The 26143-nt window shown below is 35.5% G+C and overlaps 2 protein-coding genes across 2 annotated transcripts in view; one reads left to right on the forward strand and one right to left on the reverse strand.

Moving 5' to 3' along the window:
* Positions 1–26143, forward strand: part of MALRD1 (MAM and LDL receptor class A domain containing 1) — a 385105-nt gene that overhangs the window by 57031 nt on the left and 301931 nt on the right. The window contains exons 12-14 of the mRNA XM_054694679.1: positions 1458–1558; positions 10542–10715; positions 19453–19573. Of these exons, the coding sequence (XP_054550654.1) occupies positions 1458–1558; positions 10542–10715; positions 19453–19573 (396 nt within the window). The remainder of the gene's footprint in view (positions 1–1457; positions 1559–10541; positions 10716–19452; positions 19574–26143) is intronic.
* On the reverse strand, positions 18319–18956 carry LOC119244732 (protein kish-A). The gene has a single exon (XM_037510688.1). It carries the CDS (start codon positions 18915–18917, stop codon positions 18699–18701), a length of 219 nt encoding a protein of 72 aa, XP_037366585.1. The 5' UTR covers positions 18918–18956; the 3' UTR covers positions 18319–18698.

A 26143-nucleotide genomic window follows, 5' to 3' on the forward strand; every position in this document is an offset into this window, starting at 1 on the left:
GTCTCATATGAGTTCTTGATAATTTAGCCCTATATATTTTCTATAAATAATATAACTATGCTTGAATATTTATCATTTTTTCGAATTCTGGTTAGTCTCTTGTACAAACTCAAATGAGTTTTACTTGAATCTGAGGAGTTTTAAGCTTCAAAATCATGATTTTCTATTCTCTACTTTCATAGGTGAGCCAGAAGATTTAATGAACTTATATATGTATACTATTTCCATAACTTTAGTTTGGAATTAGGTAGCAATAGCAATTATCCTTTTCACTTGGTTTTGAGATTTAAAGCCCAAATAAACTGGGTTCTATTTTTCCCATTCAGAGATGGCACTGCTAATTTTCAGGCTTGCTTGTTTGGCTACTCACATGGTAGTATCTAAAGAACAATACATTTTAATTCTGAAATCCTATCATGTTTGTGAAGTCAGCATTGACCTGTATCTTGAAAAATCATCTCAGAGTGGTATTTTTCAAGCAAAAGACTTGACTTTCCAAGTTGCCCATCACTTTGTGATTATCAAAGGGCAGGATCAGACCTTGACATTGTTTGGCATAGTATTCCTTGTAAATTTTCAGTATTCAACGAAGCTACCCCTGACAGCAGTTCAGAATGTGGATTTTTTGACTGCTAAGAGATGCTATCCCCTGTACCTTTGCCGTGAGCATATCACTGTAGTTGAAATCTAAAGCAGTTATTTTGTTAACACTGAGATAGGATCTTTAATTAAGCTTTCATCCCCACTAGCACAGACAACAATGTCAAGCATGTCTGACCCAGGAGCAACCAAACTCATTCCATAGGCTCATATCCCTTAGTATTTTATAAAGAAGCTTAAAAACCAAGCTCTCATGTAATTTCATAAAGGCCTATTGAATATCTAATCATAAGCTTACAAGCTTCATTTAATTTTACTTCAAACTCTATTACATGAGTTAAACCAATAAAAATATTTATTTAGGAGATTTAGAACAAGATTTCATTTTCAATCAATTGGGTTTTCTTTTCTTTTTTTTTTTTTTTAAGATTTATTTATTTATGCATACAAGAGCTGGGATGTAGGCCAAAGGTATGGATGATAGGATTCACCAGAGACAGTGGGGGAGCAGAACAAGCGGATATACTGAAATACACTGCTGAGGGGAACAGTGGGCAAGGCAGGAGAGGTCTACTGCTCCATGTGGTCACCTCCCTGGTCTGCTGAGGAATTGAACTCTCAGTGCAGTGGCTGCAGGCAGCCTCATAAGGCTGCGTCTTAACTCCTTGAGCTACCAGGGAGGCCCGTATTTTAGATATTTATTAAGAAAGAGTTTACGTTATCTATACAGCTTAATGAAAAGTAACTAAATATTTAATTTTCCTTATTTGTGTGTAAGAATAAGATGCTAGAGAGAAAAAATACTATATGTGCAACAGTTGAAATTTATCCATATGACTTTACATTTGCTTTTGCAGGATCATTTATTTATTTTGGAGCACATCATCAATTTCCTGGAATGGCCAGACTTGGAAGTCCTATTCTTATAAAATCACTTACTGCCTCTACCTCATGTCAGGTAATCAACTATTGGCATTTCCTTTGACCATTCTGTTAGTGGACTTGGTTTACTCATACTCCTGAATGCTTGCTGTTTCCATGATGAACTGAGATATTTATGTGAGCTATTTTGCCAGAAAATGTCATACTGTTCCAGAAAACATTTGCAACATACAACTTATACCATTGATTTCAGGGTCTGTTAAAGGATACTTCTGTCATTCTGTATTCTTTCCACATAGTTCTTTTTTTTTTTTTTAAGATTTATGTATTTATTTATACAGGCACTGGGTACAGTCAGAAGCACGGGAGGGTGACAGAATTCACCAGAGCCAGAGTGGAGAGCACAGCAGGCAGACCAACGAAGTACACTGCCGAGGGTAGCAGCGGGCGGCAGGAGAGGTCTGCATGCCATGTGGGACCCTCAATCGGCGGGCAGCTTCGTAACCCAGCGCTCAACTGCTGTGCCACTGGGGAGGCCCTCCACATAGTTCTTTCAATATTTAAAGCTGTGGATAGAATTTTATTTGACCAACAGTGTTAATTGAATAAAAAAAATCATTTAAGTAGTACTTGTTGAAAGAAAAAGAATATATAAATAGAGATAAAAATCTGCAAACTTAGAACTTGAAATTTTAGTATTTATGTTCCATCCCTCATTAACTGTTTATTTGAAATTGTTTATATTATTTTACATGCCTGGGAGAATAATGTCTTTGTTACTAAAAATTAATTTTTAGAATTTTGATTGGTTTTCAAAAGATGACTCAGTTTTCTGAAATTTTATTTGTTCAGTTACCAGATAAACATAGAACAAGGGCTACTCAGTTCACAGTGGAGAAAGCAGGATGACTTTGGAGTTAGACAGATTTGGTTCAAATCTTTTTGCCATTTTCTGAATATCAGTCCTGTCTCTAATTATATATCCTCTTTGAGACTCTGTCTACAATGTAGGCATAATTAATAGCATATTTTCTTCACATGTTTGTGAGGACTAAATGATGGTTAAAGAAAGCATTTATCTAAGTATTTGGCTAATAGTAGGTATTCACTAGAAATAATTCCATTTATTTCCATAAAACTAATAGCTAGACTAGATGTTCCTATTCAGCTTTCTTTGATTTCAGGTCCTTTAAAATTCTAACATGTCTATAACTCTTAGAATTTCAGTTCATTTTTTGGTTTGGTTACTGGAAAATGATGAAGAAATCAATACTGCCACCCACTAAATTCATCTCCTGTAAATATAAAGTTACAGCAGCTAACTTGAGCATTTCTAGTGGTGAATTACATATCATTCAGCAGTATAAATCTAAGTGCTCAAAACTCCTACTAGGTTGTCCTTCCTCTTTCACTCCCTCACCCTCCTTTTGTTTTTCCTTATTTTTATTTATTTATTTATAGAAGCTAGGCATTTTCTCCCCAACTTTTTTTTTTTTTTTTCAATAGAGGCATGTTTTATTTATTTATTTGTTTGTTTGTTTGTTTATACATGCACTGGGTACAGTCAGAAGTGCGGGAGGGTGAGAGAATTCACCAGAGCCAGAGCAGGGAGCAGAGCAGGCAGAAGGACCAAAGTACACTGCTGAGGGGAGCAGCGGGCGGCAGGAGAGGTCTGCGCGCCATGTGGGACCCTCCTTTGGTGGCCGGGGAGCAGCCGGGGATTGAACCGGTGCCGCAGAGGCCGCAGGCAGCTTCACAACCCAGTGCTCTACCGCTGTGCCACCGGGGAGGCCCCTGTTTTTCCTTATTTTTAAATGGGAGTTAGAAATGACAATTACCTGGGCTCTATTTCTACCTCACACAAATGCACTCTACATTTATGTGCCTTTGCTTTTTTTTTTTTTTAATTAAATACTATGTGATAGATTTAGATATTTTTTAGAGCTCCAGAAGCATTTGTTGCTTTTTAAAAGTGCTTTATAAGCTTATTTAGCTTTCTTTCAAAGTCACATATTGAAGTATCTTCATCACTATTGTTATATACATAAAAAATTGAATAAAAAAGAACAGAATGTGTTAATTCTGTTTCTTTTACAAACATTTGAAAGTAAGTTCTAAGAAATTATTAGAAATTCCTGAGACTTGCTGAGAATTTTTTTTTTTTAAATCTTCAGTTCTCATTTTATGCTAGAAATTTTTAATTTGTGGTCATTGTGATTGTGTTTCAAGTTATGATCGCTTTCACTTGAGGACATATTTCTCTCATTGCTAAAATTTAGAGTTGGCTGTAGGAAGTGATTTGGTGGAACTTCACTTAAAGTAACAGTTTAGACACTTGATTGTTTGCCTCTCAGAACCAAGTCCTCAAGCTCTCAAGACCTTAGATATCAATTTAGTGGTATGCCTTGGTTTTTGAAAAAGTAAGAATTTGTCAAGGAGCCTTTATAGACTGCCAGAAGAAGTATTTGGTTTTTCCATTTTGTCTGTATCTGCTTAACGGTTAGTAATCTTTGAATTAAAGACAGGGATATTTGGATTACTTTATAATACTTTCTAGTTTAGGCATTACTACTAGTCTGTTAGAGAAGGTTAATTATTAACTGAGATACATGTAGCTAATGGTATTACCCTTTTTTTTATAAGTCTATAGTTTTTTGTCATATTAATATTTTCTTCCATAAAAGTTACAGAATAACCAAATAAACCAAATCCTTTTTGAGTAGTCAGAAAATCCAACCGATCTCCCTAATTGGAAGATATTACCATGGAAGAAGAGCTTGTGTTCTTCATTATAAAATGGTAAAATGAGGCAGTTAGATAACCAAAGTTGCATATTTTGATGTGAGTGAAGCCTTTATTTAATGAAATTTTATGATTTTTCTCTGCGTGATCGTGTCAGTTAAGAATCTTTTTTTGAATGAACTTTATAGGAACATGAACCTTTCTTCTGAGTATCCTTCTCTAACACCAGATTTTTAGGAATCATTTTGCTTGAATAACCTTGTAATTTATGGATAGTGAACACATGGCATCAACATGCACAAGTTTTTGCCACTAATCATTGTGTTCACTGTGGACTTTCATTTAAAACCTTCACAAGTCCCTCAATTATGGGCAGAAGATTGGCATTTTTTCCTTGGAATAGCCAGGGGCTAGCGCAAATAGACACATGGGGGCCAGAAGTGGCAATGTGGGTGTTGAAATGCTGTTACTGTTTTCAATAAACTAGGAAATATCAAATATCAAAGGGATTTATGTAGATTAATATTTTCTGAATTCTCATATTTGAGTTATTGTACAAAGAGAATATATCTCACTGTTGGGATTTCACAATCAAAAATAAGAAGTCTGATGATATGAACCTTCTGCTTTCAATGCTAGTAGGTATGTTGTTTATTATTTTTTAAACTTCTCAACTTATTTTAATTTTTTTCATTAAAATTATATTTTAAAAAAAGTGAATGAAGATATCAGGGAAAAAATTGATGAATCAAGAGATGGGTTGGTTCCAAAAATAGTTTATTAGGGTCAGACTAAATATTTGAGACTAAGTTTTCCAGCAGTCAGTGCAGATGGAGACACGAGTCATCATTTTTTTTTCTAGATTCGAGGAAGTAAAAAGAAAAAAAAAGAAAAAAAATGTTCTTCTGAGATTTCTCCCTTAAGCACTCATAGTGATACCACTGTTAACATTCTTTCTCTGATTCAGTACTCTGTGCAAATGACAGCTTTCAATGCTGGGAGTACTATGGGGACAACCTAAACACACTTGCCCTGACAAAATAGAGATATTGTCAGCAAGGTGGTGTTAAGTGCTATGAGAGAGTGAGTACAGTAAGAGCTTAAACCAACTCTGCCAAAGAGTTTTGAAGTGAAATCCAACAGAAATAAAAGCAATCTTTCAATATTAATATTTTATTTAACTGATTTTTAATAAATCAGTCATGAATTAAGAATTTCCTTTCAAAGTGATAAGTAGTAAATAAATTTTAAATGGGTATTATAATTTTAATTTACATTTTTGCAGCTCTATTTAATGGAATTTTCTTTGATAATGGAAATTTTCCCCTGTTTTGTCCAGTATAGTAGCAATTAGGCACATATACCTATTGAGCACTTAAAATGTGATAGAGAAAATGAAATTTCATTTCCTTTAATTTTATTTCATTTACACATACATAGACACATAATTTTTACCTTTGTCATTGCACGATTTATAGATAATTGTTCCTTTTTTTCACTCTCCCCATAAACCAGTGAGGCCCCTAAGGACACTTAATGCCTTGTGTAATTTTCTGACATAAAGCAAGTTCCCCTCCTCCCTAACAAAGATTTATGTACATTTATTGAGGCTTTGATGGCTAATGTTCTACTCAGCCTTTCCTCTTTTTTGAATATCTATTTACTGAATTTCTACTAAATAACAATTATCATAATAGGTTCTGTAAGAAATTCTCAATCTGCATCATAATAGTGAGTTCATGACCTACTCTGTTTTAAGACTAGCGTACGGTATTGAGAGCCACACAGGTTACACATTTAATGAGTGCCTATCTCCTATCTGAAATTTTAGCTGCATCTTTTTTAGTTTGTTTTTTATTGATGTAATGTTAGTTGATAATACTACATATGTTTTAGAAGTACAGGTTTGTATCTGTTCAGATAATGTTACCACACCTCAGCTACCACCGATGTACCAATAATCTTCTAGTATAGTCCCTTAGGGCCATCCCTCCTTTACTTCTCAACACTGACCTTCCCACTCTGGTAGTCTCAATTCTGCAGTCAGACTTCTAGATATGTTTTGATTTAGTTTTTTTCTGTTCCTTTGTTTTGTATCTTTATAGTCCATATATGAGAGAAACTATCCTGTTTTTCTCTTTCTCCCTTTCTTTTGTATCTTTATAGTCCATATATGAGAGAAACTATCCTGTTTTTCTCTTTCTCCCTTTCTCTTATTTTACTTTACATACTCTCCTTCTGTTCATTAATGTTGTGGCAAATAACAAGACTTTATTATTTGTTACAGCTCAATAGTATCCTGTTTTGTATATGATAATTTTACTAACCCAAAATTCATGAAGTAGCTGATTGTTCAGTTTCCACATATGTGACATTTTCTCCATTCTTTACACTATCTAGTTTTATGCCATTGTGGTCACTGAAGATACTTAATATAATTTAAATCTTCATGAACTTATTAAGATGAATGTATATTCAGCTTTTTTTGGGGGGTTACAGTAACCTATAAATATATATTCGGTCAAACTAGTGTAATTTCTCATTAAGGGGCCTCCCTGGTGGCGCAGGGGTTAAGACACAACCTATAAAGCAATCTGCAGCCACTGCAGCATGAGTTCAATTCTCGGCACTCCAGGGAGAAACCCACATGGCGGCGGGACAGAACTCTCCTGTCTCACCCACTGCTCCCCTCAGCAGTGTACTTCGGTCTGTCTGCCTGTTCTGTTCTCTGCTCTGTCTCTGGTGAATCCTCTCACCGCCCCTCCCCCCTGCATCTCTGGCCTGTACCCCAATTCTTGTATAAAAATAAATAAATCTTTAAAAAATTTTTTTCATTAAGATTGTTGTTCCCTTGCTGATTTTCTGTCTGGTTGAGCTATCTGTTGATGTGGGGTGTTAAAGTCTCCTATTGCTATTATCTTGCTGTCACTGTTTCTTTTTTGAACTGTTAATAGTTGCTTTATACATTTTGATGTTCCATCATTTATTGCTTATATATTGATGAGGATTATGTCTTCCCAATGTGTTGATTCCTTAGTAATTATATAAGGTCCATCCTTGTCTCTTGTTATCTTTTCAGCTGGAAGTCCACTTTAAATGATATATACATGACTGTCCCTGCTTTTTTAGGACACAATATTCTTGTTGGATTATTTTCCAGTTTTTTACTTTGAGCCTATGTTTATCTTCTGAGCTCAGATAAGTCTCCTGGAAAAGGTACAGAATTGGATTTTGTGTTCTGATCTAACCAACCACTCTGTGCCTTTTGATCCCATTGATGCTTGAGAAAATGATTGATATATAAGTATTTCTTGCCATTTTGCTATTTTTTTTTTCTGAGTGTTTTTGCAGTTTGTTCTTTTGTTCTTGTTCTCTTGTATTTTAAAAGGTATCTTTTGTATAGTTTTTAGATTCCATTTTTATCTTCTTTGTTTCTCTAGGTATTTTTTTCAAAATACATTTATTCAAAATGTAGTTTATATATAGGATTTTTATACTTAAAAATCTTTCTTTAATTGAAAGCAAGTTAATCTTGAGTTTGTTATGCCAGTTCCCACAGCTGCTTTCCTTCTGCATATAATCCATTATTTCTGTGATCTTGTGGCTTCTACATGAGGTTTCTTTTAATTTTATAGAAGTTTCTTTATTATTGTTGCAGCCAGTTTAGAGAAGCTGAATTCCTTTAACTGTCATTTCTTTATAAATCTCTTTACTGCTCCTTCAGTTATAAGTGTTAACTGGGTAGAGAAAACTTGTTTGGAGGTCTTTTCCTTTCAGTACTTGAAAATCTCATGCACTCCCTGTAGCCTGAGAGTTTTCTGCTGAGAAATTGGCTGATTGTCTTATGGGGGTTCCTTTATATGTGAGTCTTTGTTTTATCTTGTCCAGGTACATTTGACTAGAAACTGTGGATGGTCCCAGGAATCTTGTTAGAAGACTTAAAGGGTGCCTCTTCCTATTCCTGGTGGGATTATTCTCAGCTTTCCTACCCTATCTCATGGTATATTTCTCTCCTCACTGTGGAGTTTCTGATCATCAAGTCCTCATCTTTCTACTACGTAGTCATTCTTGACAGATGATGGTTTACTATGTCCATGGAGGAAGAGACTTTAGGACCCACTAACCTACTGTCTTGTCCCTTACCTGTCTTTTTTTTTTTTTTTGTTATTCAGTGATTTTACCATTACCAATATTAAATTTGAAAAGACCATATAAATTTTCCAGACCTAAGATAAACTTATGACTTCTCTTTAAGAGGCCAATTCTTTTAAAGTGGTAAATTAAATATAAGATCTGAGTTTCTATCCTATTGATATGGGTCTCATTGGTATTTACTCTTAATATACTATTAAAATAACTGTACTGGTGATGTACTGAATGACAGTTTGACAGCTTGAAATTCTGATGGGACATGTACATCTCTTGTACAACAAGGTTTAGAGCTCTAGTTTGCATTTTTACAAGTATGGAACATGTTGAAACTATAGCAGGATCTAAAATTTAATTATAGTCAAAGAATATCAATCCTCCCTTTCCCCTTAGAATTTAATTAAACATTTCAATTGGAGTTTAAAGTTCTCACTCACCTGTGAAGGTCTGAGTTTTGTTTACCATGGTAGTAAAATCTAAAATGAAAGGAAACCGGTCAAATTTTGTGATCATGTGGTAGTAATTTAAATAGACATTGAAAAAGATTTATACCTCATTAAAACAGAAAATGTTGCTTACTGTTTTAAACTGAACTATTTGTTTTTAAAACTATTTTATTTATTTTTAATTGATGTCACATTTATTTTTAATTGAGGTCATATTTAGTATTACCACCATAGTATACTCACTACCAAATCAACCATAGTCTACCACCATGGTCCATTGTACTCAGAAATTTTCTTAAAGAGCATTTAAAGAAATTTTGTCAACTTTCATCCTAAGTGAAATTGATGCCAACACTGAAATAAATGAATCACCTATATGTGCACTAATATCTGTTCATCTGTTCAACAAAATAAAGCAAAATGAGAAAGGGAAAACACAACTTAAAATATAGTGAAACTGTAAAGGATTCACTTGAACCTCTATTGAAGCATTTTGTTTCTGAGGGGCCTCATCTCTGAATGTTTGATTTTCTTTGAAACAAGCAGCCTTAGGAATCCTTATGACATGGAAGAAAAAAAATGGCTGCTCTGTGTCTGAACTTGTTTTTATAGATATTTTGTTGACCTTTTTTATTGAGTGAATTAATCAGCTATTGAGGGCATTAAATTTTGTCTTGCACAATATCCAATACTTAGTAAACATTGGTAGAATAAATGACAGTGCCAAATTCAATACTATAGCTATTGCTATCAGTACCTAAAATAATAAATTTTCTGTATTTTCATTAGTACCTCATCTGTCATCACTGATGATAAGTAGGAGGCAAAATGATTAAGATTCCCTGGTTTCTAAAAGAGCATGTTCTTACTTAGAATGAATTATCAATAAGCAGCTTCCTGTGAGTCCCAATGTTCTTTGATAATGTCAAAGTAGAAATTAATGAAAATCATTAATTAATATTTTTTATTACCATAGAAAACTATTTTTTTTTAATTTATACAAGCACTGGGTACAGTCAGAAGCGCGGGAGGGTGAGAGAATTCACCAGAGCCAGAGCGGGGAACAGAACAGACAGGCTGATGAAATACACTGCTGAGGGGAGCAGTAGGCGCGGCAGGAGAGGTCTGCGCGCCATGCGGGACTCTCGCTGGAGGCCAGGGATCCAACCAGTACAGCAGAAGCTGCGGGCAGCTTCGCAGCCCAGCACTCAACAACTGTGCCACTAGGGGAGGCCCCATAGAAAACTATTTTTTTAAGAAAACTTTTTCTTGATTTGTTGTTTGAGGCATCAAGGAATATATATAGTAAAACCTGATTTTGTAACTTTGAGTCAGAGTGTGTACCTCCCAAATTTATAAGAAGAGAGATGGATCATGGGAAACTTTCATGAAAGGGGCGTGATACTGCCCATGACAGAGTGAAAAAATATGTGTTCTCAAACTTATCCTGGCAGTTTGCCAGTGGCCCATTTCTTTAGACATCACTATGGCATTTGTTAAAAATACTAGTGAGTATAACCATGTTGTGGCTTTCCTTAAGCAGGAAGTGCAAAATCTGACAAAGGACATACTTGACATTTTCCAGACTTGCACAATTAGGGAAGTAGAGAATCAAGAAGATTTCATTTAACACCAAAGTATTTAGGATGCTTTTAATTATAGAAAATCTATTAGGAATAAGTAAATGGAATATTTATATCACTCAAACATTTTTTCCAACAGGTGCAGTTCCGGTATCATTTGTCTCAGCATGCACATCTCTCTGTGTTTACAAGAACATCACTAGATGGAAATTTACAAAAACAAGGTGATCTAACTGGAGTCTCTAAATCTCAGTGGAGACAAGCAAAAATTGATCTCTACATGAAGACTGGAGAATCTACTCTGCCTTTTCAAGTGAGTGTTTAAGTAATTAAAACACACCAACAGAAGATACTGATTTAATTTTAATCTTTTAAGATAGAGCTATAGCATATATCTCCTATAAACTTACCTGATATTAATAAAGTAAGCACATTCACAATCGGGAATTACTAGAGAAGTTATCTTTTACATAGCAAAGAGGAGATGAGAACCAAATAGGATTGTAGAGAGTAGAGTAATTTAATAGGAAAAATATCTTTTAAGTGAGGATGGTGGTAAATGAGGTTGCATAAAAATATCTCATTGACTATGCTTACACTTTAATCCTATTACCTCATTTTTTGATGCCCATTAATATTGAAGAACTGGTCAAATTGTGGTGTCATTTTCTTGGTTAATAATAAAAAATAGGTGATGTATAGCATATTAAATTGGGGCCCCAACTCCTACTTCTTGGATGTAGCTTCCTTCTGAGTGATTTTTGGAAGGAGCAGTTTTAGAAACTATTGATAGATAGGATGGTAGAATACAATGTAAAATGCACTGCCTTTGGAATCAGCTGGTCTAAATTTTTATCTCTGCTCAGCTCATGGGTTGCTAAGTGACTGCTCAAATAACATCTTTGAACTTCAGATTTCCTAATCTTTGAAAACTGCAATAACATTAAAAGCAAATACTTTAGGGGAGTCCAAGTATTACAGAGAAAGTAGTTAAAATGATGGCTATGTACTTGGGCTCTGGAACCTAGGTTTCAAGCTTATTTGTGTGTACTATCTTAGCAAAGTTTCTTAATTCCCCTGGAATTCTGTTTCTTCTTCTATAAGAGAGAGTGAGATCATTTTTGGGATATTAGCAGCTTTTGCACACCTCATCACTTCAGAATCAAAGTGAGATAAATACAGAGGTCAAATGGAGACCAAGACACTTTAGAGAAATGCCTTTATAATCAGCAGCACTATTCAAAATAATATTTCACTTCCAAATAAGTAGATTTACCCACAGAACAATGGACTCTGCTGGCAAAGTGCAGAGTTTTGGGGGAAACCCTTTCCCATTAACCAGAGATTATAATATAGTGCATGACTCCTGAAGACTAACTAGCTGGCTCCCAAAGTGGAGGCAGAAAGTGTTGAATGAGTCACAAAAAGGATGAATTGAACATGTCCTGCTTATTCTTCTAACATGAACAATCATCAAAATATTCATTCTCTCATGAGATTAAGTGGTCAGTAACAGCAGTCTTACTGCCCACAGAAATAGGAATAATAGGGAATTAGCAGCAGTTCCTATTAACATTATCTACCTTCTAGAATTATTATGAGGATCAAATGATTTGTACATATAGAGCACATGAAAGATAATCTGGAATAGAGAAAACACAAAACTTGCTATTAGTGTGGCTCTGGTTATTACTTGGACATTTTTTGAAAATAGTATATACTCAATAAATGTCATTATATTTCTTTACTCCTCTTGACCAGCACTCTAGGCTCACTGATTCGAGGCTTTTAGCAGTAAAGAACTTCAAACTCCCCATATTCTCATGAACCAAATTTGTGTTTCCACTCCCATATTTAATGGATGAAAGCACCATGAATCTAATAACTCTCAATCAGAAAACACTTAACATAAAGACCAGTTATGGAATCATTATAGTGTCAATCTCTATTACTTGTAACAGGACAAAGGAAATAAGAACAATTTGATTCCTTGACTCATTTGTTTATTTTCTATAAACAGTTTTTTTTCATTAGGTTTACTTTTAGTTAGAATAAAACTTACCATTAAGATCTTTTAGTGTCTAACTGACATTATTGCTAAGAAAAGAGGATATCCTTGTCCACACAAAAACCTGCAAATGGATGTTTATAGAAGCTTTGCTTATAATCGCTGACTGACATGCATTTCAGTAGGTGAATGAATAAACAAGTGGTAATATATACAGACAATAAAATATTATTCACTGTTAAAAAGAAATTGGCTATCAAGTCATGAAAAAACATGGAGGAATGTTAAATGCTTACTATTTCGTGAAAAAAGCCAATCTTTTGAAAAGGGTAGATACCATACGATTCTAACTATATGGCATTCTGGAAAGGATAAAATTATGGAGACAGAAAGATTAGTGGTTGCAGGGATTGTGGGACTATGGGGACAGGTGGCATGAGAAGGTGGAGCAGAGAGGATTTTTATGGCAGTGAATATACTCTGCGTAATAATAAAATGATGGATATATGTCACTATGCATTTGTCCAAAACCATAACATGGCTCTCCCAAAGTGAACCAAAATATAAACATGAACTTTGGATGATGATGATATATATCAATGTAGGTTTATTGATTATAACAAATATCCCACTCTGGTAAGGGATGTTGACAATGTGGTAGAATATGCATGTGTGGGGCAGAGGATATATGGGAAATCTCTGTGCCTACTTCTCAAACAACTCTAAAAGTCTTGAAAAACAAAACACCAGATTGATCTTCATTGGAAGTAGTTACTTAAGAAGTATGAGTTTAAATGCATGAGGCACTTGTTAACCTATCACCATTATTGAAGAGTTTTAGCACAACATTCTTTTTTCTTTAACAGTTCTTCCTTTGGGGTTTTAAATTTAAATTTTGTTTTGTTTTGTTCTTCAGTACAAGTCCAGACTACTCATTATTCTGGTACATACTAAGTTTGTAGATTGCCCAGTGGTAGGACTTTATAATTTGGCAGCAAGATTTGTGATACTTTCTAACACAGCTCTGCTCTTCTGCCCCTCTTCCTTTATTCTCCTCTGTGGTGGCTCAGCACCATATTTTGGCTTTTCTCTCTCCCCTTCTGGGGATCCTCAGTCAACACTAGTCAGCCTCAGTTTATTGTAGTGTCCTTTAAAGGGGTGAATGGTCCTTAGCTATGTGTAAATCACTTTTGAGAAGGTAAGAATTTTAGTTTCTGCCTCTGTTCCTTCTTTTTTTATTCTCTTAGTTGGCTGTAGTTCAGATTTGTTTTGTAAACAACAGGAATAGTCCTTCAAATTTCAGCATTATAGGCCATCACATGTCTAGAGTCTTCAGTCAGCATTATGGAAAATTAGAACTTGGAAAGTAATACACTTTGAGAAATGAATTGAGAAGCAAAACTAACCTGATCTGAAGCAGTGTGAGGTCTCTTGGCAATTCATTTAGTGATGGGTTTGGTTACAGAGCACAACCCCCTGCCTCCCTGAGGGTGTCACATAAAGTACATGAGGTGTCAGATAAACACTCTCTGAATTATTCAACTGGACTCTGAACTCTGACCTTCAGTTGGACCGAAAGACTTTAGATCAGGAATTGCAGGCATGTGTTAACATTCTGGTGTGAATTTGTCCAGATTTTACACACAAACACACACATACCACGTAAGACATATATAAATATACAGTCACACATAGATATATAAACACAGTATTTAATGTTTTAATGTTGCGCATATAATTGTATATTAAATATTTCAAACAAGTAAAACATGTACTCATACTTACACCTCAGAATTACAAAATTACATTTTGTTTGCTTATAATATTAACAATTACTTATAAAGATGCAACTTTTGCCAGTATTTGTACACCTTTCTATTCTGTTTATTATCTTCTGCAGGAAAAAATATATGTTCATACTATGTTGGTTTAACCTGGTTTTTTTTAAGGGTTATTTTCAAAAATATGGAAATATATGTGAATATTCTGTGTAGGTAGGGGCAGTTCTACTTCATTCATCAACAACATATGAAAAAGATACACTTAGAAATTGTCAATATAGAGTTTAAATGTTCAAATATTTTAAGTTTATCTTCTTGGAAACAGGCAGCTTTGGCACTTTAAATTTAGTAGGTTGACTCATTTAAAGGTGACCTTAGTCATTGCCTGGCCATCAGTTCAATGTGACTAAACACTGAACATATTTATACAGCGTAATCCAATCCTAACCAAATATTAGAAAGAAAGAAAGGCATTAGATTAATTGACCTCTATGTTTCCTTGTAGCCATGAAACTCTGATTCAGTGTCATCCCTTTGATGTCTCACGTAGACATCAGACAGTACAAATTGTTTTGAGTCCCATAGGAAGTAGCAACCCCAAGTTAGATAGGGCTGTTATCCTTCCTGGTGGAAAAGGATTGACTTATTGTTTACTCTGTAAAGATGGCACATTAACAATGTTTCAATATTCTATCCATTTTTTCATGGTTTACTGGAAGAATGTAAATCAAATAGTTAATAGTACACTTTCTAATCTGTTTTAAGTTGGATTACTCATTTGATGTGTTCAGCTTTTCACACAAATACATTTATTTAATTTATAATTAAATTTTCCCCCTTATGGATGTTTTTAGTTTTAATATGTAAAGTTGTCAGGTTTTTTCTGAGTACTATCAATTCATTTCTAGTTGGTCTGAACTCTTTGAATTTCCTTTTAAAACATAAGGGTGTCATATTTTAGATTGCTTTCTAAAATGAACCTTTTGTGAAATTTTCCGCCGTAGTTAATACTAAGTTCACTCTTTATCAGAGTCAATACTGTAAATCAATAACAATTTCCTAATGTTATTTGAAAATTCAGTGAAGGGTAAGATTTATAATAGAAAAGAAAAATCTGGTCTGGTCTCTGTAAAGTTGTTATGTCCTTGGCCTTCTTAAACCAGAACTTCGTTAAATATTTTTTCAGCTCTGTTCTGCAGCATCCGCTAAAGAACAGTTAGCTATTTATTTCATTACAGTGATACAGTGTAGCATAATCATTAAAGATTCAGGTTACATATTTTTCTTACTGGTTATGTGATCTCTGACCAATTGCTTTCCCTCTTTTTACTTCTGTTCACTTTAAAATGAGGATGTAAATAGAACCACCTTTACCTGGCATATAGTAAGCTCTAAATAAAATTTGGAGTTGCTCCTATTGACCTGCTGTCATGCTTCACAAATTGCTATATTCTTATTTTTCTATTTATTATATTCCTAGACTTTATTCTTGGATTCATCATTATTTGTTTTGTTATTCATTTCATTATTCATTTTGTTATTTTTTTCAAACGAGATGTCAACAGAGCCAAAATCTAAGTATGCTAATTGAATATTTAACTGGAAAAGCACAATTTTACAGAAGCAAAAACTATTCATTTGATTGTGAACAGCATTTACAACTTGCGGTTCCTGAAATCAAAACAAAAAATAATTTTGCTCATTCAGGAAGATAAAACAAAAATCAACAAGATCCTGAAAAATAGATTTAGAAGGGAAAGATATCTACATATAATTTGAATCAACCAGGTTTTCTTGTTGAGAACTATACTCAGCAGTGGTACAGCTATTACTGACCTCCCCTGGCTGGGCAGATTTGGTGGGCTAGCTCTTAGCAGCCTCCCCGTGTTCCCATTATATTCTCTGCTGGGCTATCCAGCTTCCAGGTGCTCTGGTCAGGCTTTCTGGTCAGGCACCAGTGGGAGCTCAACTTGGTCAGTCAAGGTCTGAGTGATGGTTGTTGCACGTTCCTCCTCTCTTTTCTTTCTTTTTTTTGTTACTGGATTTTTTATTAATATTTTAATTTTATATATTTTTACATCATTTTTCATTTTTGCACAATGTATCCATTTTCATCTTGATTATAGTACCCATACAATTTCCATCCCCTTTTGTTTTGATCCTACTCCCTCCTCCCCCCCTGTAGTGTGTCTCTGATTTATAGTTGCTTGTTGGTTTTGATTTTTACTTTATTATAATTAGTCTTTTTCCTGGTCCAACCACTGTGGAAAGCTGTGTGGAGATTCCTTAACCTGCTGAAGATGGAGCTTCCATATGATCCAGCAATTCCACTCCTAAGTATTTACCCAAAGGACACAGAAACAGTAATTCCAAAGGGCACCTGCACCCCTATGTTTATAGCAGCACTATTTACAATAGCTAAGCTATGGAAACAACCCAAATGCCCAAAATAGAAGATGTGGTACATATACACAATGGAATGTTACTCAGCAATCAAAAAAGATAAACTCATGCAATTTGCAGCAACATGGATGGAGCTGGAAGGGGTCATGCTCAGCAAAATCAGCCAGAAAGAAAAAGAAAAATACTGGATGGCCTCACTCATAGCAGGAATTTAGAAATCTTCTTCTCTTTTCTGACACAATCAGATCCCTAGTTTCCTGTAGATTCCTCTGTAATCTCTATGGGATAAGACCAGTGTGAAGGCTCCCATGAAGCAACTTGTAGCACTGCATGACCTGGACATCCACTCTGGGCTCTCTTTTCCCACTAGAGGAACTATAGGCTCAGGAGAGACTGCTCTGTGTGGGGCTTCTCACCCTGGGGGAGGAGCTATGAAATCAGAGTGTGAAGCCACTTCTATTACCTTTCTTAAGCAGTCTGTCCTGATCTTTGTGGTGCAGAGGCACTTCAGCCTCACCCCTCTACTCTAAGATTTTCTCAGTGGTATCTTGTCCATGAATAGTTGTTAGTTATTTTTCTTGTGAGGAAGAATAAAAGTCAGGAATGACTTGTGTTGCCATCTTGATGATATCATTGATGGTTGTAACTATATTTTAAAGATTGATCCCATAGTTCAACTCCTCTCATCGTCTACCTACTTCATTCAAAGAAAAAGCATGTTCCTCTCCTAGGAATTCAGAGAAGTGCCTCAATTGGGTTTTTTCCAGTTTTTCTTCAAGTAGTGGAGGAGTTTGGATATGGTTGTCAACAAATGTTTGTACAATGAGTCTGAAGAATTAAGCATTGTTATTTTGATGACTTTAATACAGGATATATTATAATGAATAAAAGGAAAATTCCTTCAAAATTAAAGCTATCCAAATTACAGTAGCACAATGGCATTAAGTATATTTCTCAATTATAGTGCTTGTATATATTTCATCAAAATCTTTAAAATTTGTTATTATTTTCTGTCTCTGTATCTATGCCAGATTTCTTAGTTTGCCAAAATTGAACAGAAACCAGTTCTAATCAGAATGTTAAAAATCATTAGAATTATCTACATTTCATTATAAAGTATCAAGAACCACAGATAAGGCAATAAATCATTCCTCCTGGTCATCCTTACCTTCCATCATAGTCTTTATATTGAGGGAATTATAGATGCTAGTTTATTTTGACCTCTGGACATTTTTCTATTTATACAACATGTATTTACATACACATCTAGAAATCTAAATGGAGTGCTTTTTGTTGATTCTCCTACTAGCTCATACATCTCTCTTGTATAGCACTTCTGGTGTAGTTTAGTTTATAATGTATCATACCAAGAACATTTTGATCTTATCTAGTAAGATCTTTAAGTTTAGAGATCTTCCCTGGTGAGATGGTGATATACCCATAAGCTATTCCCTGGATTGGTGGTCTTTCTACACTACCCCAAGACTCTAGATTTAATTTCTTTTCTCCCTCCACCTCTTTCTTCTTCTGCCCCCCTGTCCCTCTCCCTCTCTTAAGATGGCAAAATAAAACATAATAATATGAATGGTTAACAAGAAAGAAAACAAATCACATCAGTCATTATTCAGAGTATTAGAATAAATTAAACTTAAATAGATGCCTCCAAGTATTTTAGCATGTGTATGTTATTAACTGTCTATATGATTATTTTTTTTTTTTCTCATTCTATAAAGATTTATCATTTCCAAATCACAGTGAAAGAAACTTGAGTTATTTACCAATTTTGTTTCTACTATGTGCTCTAAGATACCTTACCAAAAGCTGGTATCTGACACAACAGAATGACATTTGCAGAATGCAATATTGTAGTGACAGTACTGAGGTTGTTACAGACATATTAAACTCTTCTGTATTAAATGGTTACATCCTAATTATTTATATAGAACATTGGTCCAGTAACAAAAAATAGAGACCAGCAGCTGGAAATTTATCTCATTCAGTGTTCCGAGATAAAAGGGTAAACCATTCTTTCCATTATTTTCTGTTGATAAGTCCTTTTATATATTGAAATCTGATCGCTATTAAATTCTGGCATTTTGCCAAGCTACTGTATGAAGAGGATGCTGAAGGCCATCACTATACAGCACACTGCTACATAAGGACTCTTCCGTTCACCAATTCTGGCACACTTCCAAAATATGCCCAACAATCCAGTTTTATTTCTGTCCAGGATGCTGGGTGCCAAAGATCGGATATAAGCACAGGTACATATAAGCAGCAAGATTACAGTCAGAAGACTCTGAAAATTGAAAATGGCAGACATAGTGAGGCCGGCGAAGCCCCAGCCACATCACCCTTCCGGGCCCGGGGCGGAAGCTGTCTATATGATTATTGATTGTATGCCTAACTAAATAGGTTTCTATATATGTATATGTAATATATGTATTTAAATATTGTGATATGAAAATGAATCATTGCCTCCAGCAGACCCATTACAAATGAATTCACATCTCAATTAAATTGAGTTGTAAACCACACAGTTGATTACCTCAAAGAGCTCATTTTAAATGCATATGATGCTTAATGACTCCAATGGGGAGGCAGCCCTTCAGTGGTGATGAATGTTACAACTTTTAATTGAAACAAGGTTACCTAAGATATTGAGGTTACATAAGATGCTGTCAAAGCAGTTATGACTTTATAAATTTAAAATTTGAATATTGTGGTCAAAACAGTTTTCTAAAATTAGTTTGGAAGATGGGACAAATGCAAGTGAGCTTCTCTACATAAAAGAATATGATTGTAAGACATTTACTTTTATAGTGTATTTTTAATAATTTGTCTTTCTGTTCCTGTAGTTAATTTTCAGAGCTACTGTTTTATCTTCAAATGCTACTGTTGCTCTCGATGACATTAGTATATCCCAGGAATGTGAAATTTCACCTAAGTCACTTCCAGGTGCCAACATATTAAATGAAGGTACGTTTTTCTTTGTCATCAATACAGTTTTATTTATTTTTATTTTTTAAATTAATTTTTAAAATTTTTTACATCATTGTTCATTTTTAAACAATATTTGCTTCCCCCCACCCCCTCAGGTGTAGTCCCCATAGAGTTTCCTTCACCAATGCACCCGTGCACCATCACCTCAGTCCCCTGTGTTCCTCCCTCCCTCCTTCTGATCCCTCTCCCTCCTCCTCCCCTGCAGGATGTCTCTGATTTATAATTGTTTTTGCTTTGTTGTGTTTTGTACTGTTATTACTTTTTACACTGATGTGTTATTTGGTTCCCCTATATTCGTGCTGTAAGTGAAACCATCCAATATTTTTCTCTTTACTTCTGGCTTATTTCACTGAGCATAATTCCTTCTAGCTCCATCCATGTTGCTGTGAATGGCATACGTTTATCTTTTTTGATTGCTGAATAATATTCCATTGTGTATATATACCACATCTTCTTGATCCAGTCATCTATTTTTGGGCATTTGTGTTGTTTCCAGGTTTTACCTATTTTAAATAGTGCTGCAATAAATATGGGGTACAGGTGGTCTTTTGAATCAATGTTTTTGTGTCTTTTGGGTAGATCCCTAGGAGTGGAATTGGTAGCTGGGTCATATGGTAGCTCCATTTTCAGTAGACTGAGGAAACTCCAGACAGCTTTCTATAGTGGTTGGGCCAGTTTGCACTCCCACCAGCAATGTAGGAGAGTTCCTTTTTTACCACATCCTCGCCAACATTTGTTGTTGCTTGTTTTTTTTTAACATGTGCCATTCTTATTGGTGTAAGGTGGTATCTCAATGTGTTTTGATTTGCATTCCCTGATGATAAGGGATGTTGAACATTTTTTCATATGCCTGTTTTCCATTTGTATTTCCTCTTTGGAGAAATGTCTTTTAAGTTCGTCTGCCCATTTCTTGACTGGATTGTTTATTTTGTTTTTGTTGAGTTGTGTGAGTTCTTTGTATATCTTTCTGATCAATCCCTTATCAGTTGAATGGAGTGCAAAGATTTTTTCCCAGTCAGTGGGGTGTCTCTCTGTTTTGGTTAATGTCTCTTTTGCTGAACAGAAGATTTTCAATTTGATGTAATCCCAGGTGTTTATCTTTTCCTTGACTATCTTTGCTCTGGGTGATGAGTCTTTAAACATGTTATTGCGATGTATGTCCTGTAGTGTTTTACCGATATTTTCTTCTATGTATTTTATGGTTTCAGGTCTTATGTCCAGTTCTCTTATCCATTTTGAGTTGATTTTTGTGCACAGTGAGAGGTAGTGGTCTAGTTTCATTTTTTTGCATGTGGAGATCCAGTTTTCCCAGCACCGTTTTTTGAACAAACTGTCCGTGTTCCATTGCATATTCTTTGCTCCTTTGTCAAAAATCAATTGTCCATATAAGTGTGTTATTATTTTTGGGCTCTCTATTCTGTTCCATTGATCTGTGGGTCTGTTTTTGTTCCAATACCAAACTCTTTTAATTATTATGGCTTTGTAGTATAGCTTGAAGTTTGGAAGTGTGATACCTCCTTTCGCCTTTGTTTTCATCAGTAAGGCTTTGGCTATTCGTGGTTTTTTGTGGTTCCATATGAATTTCATCAGTATTTGTTCTATTTCTTTGAAGAATGTCATTGAGATTTTTATTGGAATAGCATTGAATCTGTATATTGCTTTTGGTAGGATGGACATTTTAATAATGTTAATTCTTCCAATCCATGAGTAGGGGATGTGTTTCCATTTCTTTGTGTCTTCTATTTCTTTTAACAGTATTTTATAATTTTCTTTGTATAGGTCTTTCACCTCTTTTGTTAGGTTTATTCCCAAGTATTTGTTTTTTTGTTTCAATTATGAAAAGGATGGTTTTCTTGATTTCTTTTTCTTCAGATTGACTGTTTGTGTATAGGAAAGCTACTGATTTTTGTGTGTTGATTTTGTATCCTGCTACTTTACTGAACTGGTTGATTATTTTGAGTAGTTTTCCTGTGGAGTTTTTAGGGTTCTCTATGTATATTATCATATAATCTGCAAATAGCGATAGTTTTACTTCTTCTTTCCCTATTTGGATTCCTTGTTTTTCTCTTGTCTTATTGCCCTGGCTAGAACCTTCAGTATTATATTGAAGAGCAGTGATGAGAGAGGACATCCTTGTCTTGTACCTGATGTTAAAGGAAAGAACTTCAGCTTTTCGCCTTTGAAAATAATATTGGCAGTGGGTTTGTCATATATGGCTTTTATCATGTTAAGGTATGTTCCTTCTATCCCGGGAATTTCAAGGGCCTTCATCATAAGTGTTTGTTGGACTTTGTTGAATGCTTTCTCAGCATCTATTGATATGATCATATGATTTTTATTTTTCTTTTTGTTGATGTGTTGGATTACACTGATTGATTTTTGTATGTTGAACCATCCTTGTGCCCCTGGGATGAATCCCACTTGATCATGGTGTATTATCCCTTTAATGCATTGTTGGTTCTGGTGGCAAGGATTTTGTTAAGGATTTTTGCATCAGTGTTCATTAGGGAGATTGGCCTGTAATTTTCTTTTTAGTGTTCTGTCTTTGTTTGGTTTTGGTATTAGTGTAATGTTGGCTTTGTAGAATGTATTTGGTAGTATTCCTTCATTTTCAATTTTTTGAGTTTGTGTAGGATAGGCACTAATACACTGCTGAATGTTTGGTAGAATTCCTTTGTGAAGCCATCTGGACCTGGGCTGTTGTTTTTGGGGAATGCTTTGATTACTGCCTCAATTTTGCTGCTTGTAAGTGGTCTGTTTAGTTGTTCTATTTCTTCTTTGTCCAGCTTTGGATGATTATATTGTTCTAGGAATTTGTCCATCTCTTCTAGGTGGTTGAATTTGTTTGCTGAATAAGTGTTGAATTTGTTTGTTGAATAAGTATTCATAGCAATCTCTAATTATTCTTTTGATTTCTACTGAGTCTGTTGTGATTTCTCCTCTTTCATTTATAATCCTATTTATATGTGTTTTCTCCCATTCTTTCTTTGTGGGCCTGGCTAAGTTTGTCTATTTTGTTTATTTTTTTCACAGACCCAACTTTTGGTTTGATTGATCTTTTGGATTTTTTTAAATTTCCATTTCATTTATTTCTGCTTTGATTTTTTTATTTCCTTTCTTCTACCAGCTTTAGGTTTTTTTTTTTTTTTTTCCTAGCTCTTTGAGATGTGAGATTAGGTTATTTCTTTGAGTTCTTTCTTGCTTATTGATGTGAGCCTGTATTGCTATATATTTTCCTCTTATTACTGCTTTTGCTGCATCCCATACATTCTGGAAAGTGGTATCCTCCTTGTCATTTAACTCAAAGTATTTTTTAATTTCTTCTTTGATCTACTCTTTAGTCCAGTGGTCTTCCAGTAGTGTGGATTTCAATCCCAATGAAGTGGGAGGGTTCCTTGTTTTCATGATTTATTTCTAGCCTGATGCCTTTATGATCAGAGAAGATAGTGGGAATGATTTTGATTTTCATGTATCTGTTGATGTTTGTCTTGTTGCCCAGTATGTGATTAATTCTGGAGAATGATCTGTGTGCGCTTGAGAAAAATGTGTACTCAGATTTTTTGGGGGTGCATTATCCTATACATGTCTGTTAAGTACATGAGTTCTGTCTTTATTTAGGGCTCTAGTATCTTTGTTTATTTTTTTGTCTTGTTGATCTGTCCATTGGTGAGATTGGGGTGAAGAAATCTCCCTTTATGTGTATATTTTCTTTAATGTCTGTTTTCAGAACTAATAATAATTGTCTAATATATTTTGGTTCTCCTTCATTTGGTGACTGTATGTTGATGTGTGTTATTTCTTCCTGGTGTATTGTCCCCTTGATCATAGTGTACTGTCTGTCTTTGTCTTTTTTACCGTTTTTAATTTGAAGTCTATTTCATCTGGTATAAGTATAGCTGTTCCTGCCTTATTTTTTAGTCCATTTGCGGTAGGTTTGTTTTCCAACCTTTTACTTTCAGCCTGTGTTTATCTTTTGTGGTTAAATGTGTTTCCTGGAGACAGCAGCAGTTGGATTTTGTTTTTTAATTTAGCCTGCTACTCTGGTCATTTTATTGATGAGTTTAATCCATTTATAATTAGAGTTAATATTGATATATTGGCATTTGTATTTTCCATGTTGTTTGCCTTCTTTGTGATTTTACTCCTTGCTTTATTCTGTTCTTGTTCATTCCTCTGTTTGTTTTGGCTTTAGGACCTCTTGTAGAATTTTTTGAAGTGGAGGTTTAGTTGTAATGAATTTCTGGGATTTCTGTTTGTCTGAGAAGGTCCATATTTTTTCTTCATAGAGGAAGGACAGCTTTGCAGGGTAAAGTATTCTTGGTTGGCATTTGCTGTGTTAAAGTTTGTTGAATATGTTACTCCATACTCTTCTTGCCCTTAGTGTTTCTTTGGAGAAGTCTGAAGTTAACCTTATTGGTTTCCCATTGTAACTTATCTGTTTCTTCTCCCTTGCCAGTTTCATTATTTTTTCCTTGTCTTGGACTCTTGCAAGCTTTACTATTATGTGTCTTGCTGTAGTTTTATTTTCATTGTGGTAAATGGGTGTTCTTCTCACTTCTTGTATGTCTATATTCATCTCCTTTTTCATTGCTTGGGAAATTTTCTTCAATTATCTCTTTGAATAATTTCTCAGATCCCTTCTCTCTCTCCTCACCTTCTGGAATGCCTATAACGCTTACATTTCCTCTCTTCATGGAGTCTGATAATTGTCGAAGAATGTCTTCATACTTCTTCCTTTGCACTTCTCTCTCCTTTTCTCTTTTTGGCTCTATTTATTTCTGTGTCTTCAAGAGTACTGATCCATTCTTCCATTTCATCAATTCTGTTTTCATTGCTTTTCCCGGAGTTCTTTATCTTCTCTAGCAATCTTTTAATTTCCTGCATTTCTAATCTTTCCTTTCTTGAGGTCTCAATTGTGTTCTTTATTTCAGTGATTATTTGTCTTAAATCATTTTTTTCCTTTTCATTTTCTTTCTGCTTTTTAATCATGATGATCATTAATTCTATTTGACAGGCCAAGAAGTTCTTCCAGGTCATTGTTGAGCTCTGGTGACTGTTTTTCTTTTTGTGGTGTGTCCTCCTCCTGCAGGCTTGCTTGGTTATTTATATTTTTCCTTCTCCCTGCTGTTTGCTTTCTAATTAGTTCTATGTGTTGGGATGTTGTGCCACTGGTATTGGTGGGCATCTCTTTGGGGTGCTCCTTCAGTGGTGTCAGAAACTGTTTACCAGACTGAGTCCAGCACTGTATGCCAAAACTCCACAAGGGTGTTGATGCTGTGTTGCTGGGCATTGTCCCTTTCAGTTCCCTCCCACTATATTTACTCCAGCAGGAAATCAGCTAGTTGGTGATTTTGTTTTGGTTACTAGGTGGTGCCAGAATCCTGCACTTGCTGACCTGTGCTTTTTCCCAGTGGTTCTCTGAGAAATGAAGGGGGGAGAGGAACATTTCAACACAGGGGCTTTTGTTCAAGCTGGGTGCTGTGCCCACAGCTATATGGATCCCACATCCTGAATTTTGCCCTCTAGGTCTCAGTTCCAGGGCTATCATATCCAAAATGCTGCCTGTCACCCAGTGCAGTGCCTACTATTGTGGTGCATCCCACGCCTTGAATCCTGTGCCTGGCTCTCAGTTCCAGAATGGGTTCTTGCTCCATGCTTTGTTTCCCTTCTTACCCTAGTTTGTTTGGCTCACCCTCTCTCAGAGCCTGAGGGTGACTTTGGAATCCCTGGATTCCAACTATCAGGAAGCTGGTGATTTTGTTCTGGTTGCTAGGTGGCACCAGAGATCTTTCCTAGTATCCTTCCAGAACTGTGTTACACCCCCCCCAACCTCCCCATGGGTCTGCGGTGGGGGGGATAGTGTGAGGGTGGCGTGTAATGCCTCAATGGCATGGGGGAGCTGTGTCTGACCTGTACCCCACTGTTGTGGGAATCTCAGACCCCAAATTTCATGTCCTGGTTCTCAGTTCTGAAGCCCTCAGATCTGGGACACAGTTGGTAGCCCAGTTCAGTATACGCAGAAATGGCACCTTTTGCACCCCACTCCCAAGCCTGGGTGCCTGGTTTTTGATTACTCAGTGAGGGTCATTTACCTCAGTGACAGTTCCCACGCATCCCCCCATGAACCTAGTCATGGGCAAGGGGACCTGCACAGCCGCGATCTGCATATGCTTTTGGAGTGCATTCGCTTTTCCACACAAGCTTATTGGCTGGCATGGGCTATTTGCAGGACTCTCTGCAGAGTCAGTCCTTAGCTTCCTCTAATGGTGCCCTGAGCCATTTGCTCACTTCCGTGGCAATTCCCACATAGTTCTCCACAGTTCCTGTTCACGGACCTGGTGCCTGCAGTAGTTCCTATCTGCTCACTGTCCTGCTTGATCTATAGTTTATTTATTTATTTATTTTTTTCTTCTCCTCCTTTCTGTTGGTCTGAATGTGCCGGTTTTGTGGGTGGGGGAGGGTAGCAGGATTCTCTGGCCAATACAGTTTTAAGCACTTAATTTGTTTGTCTTGATACCAAATTGCAAAATATGTTACAGTCCTCAA

The sequence above is a fragment of the Talpa occidentalis genome, unplaced genomic scaffold (assembly GCF_014898055.3).
Source record: "Talpa occidentalis isolate TD23 unplaced genomic scaffold, MPIMG_talOcc4v2.1 talOcc4.14, whole genome shotgun sequence".
NCBI lineage: Eukaryota > Metazoa > Chordata > Mammalia > Eulipotyphla > Talpidae > Talpa > Talpa occidentalis.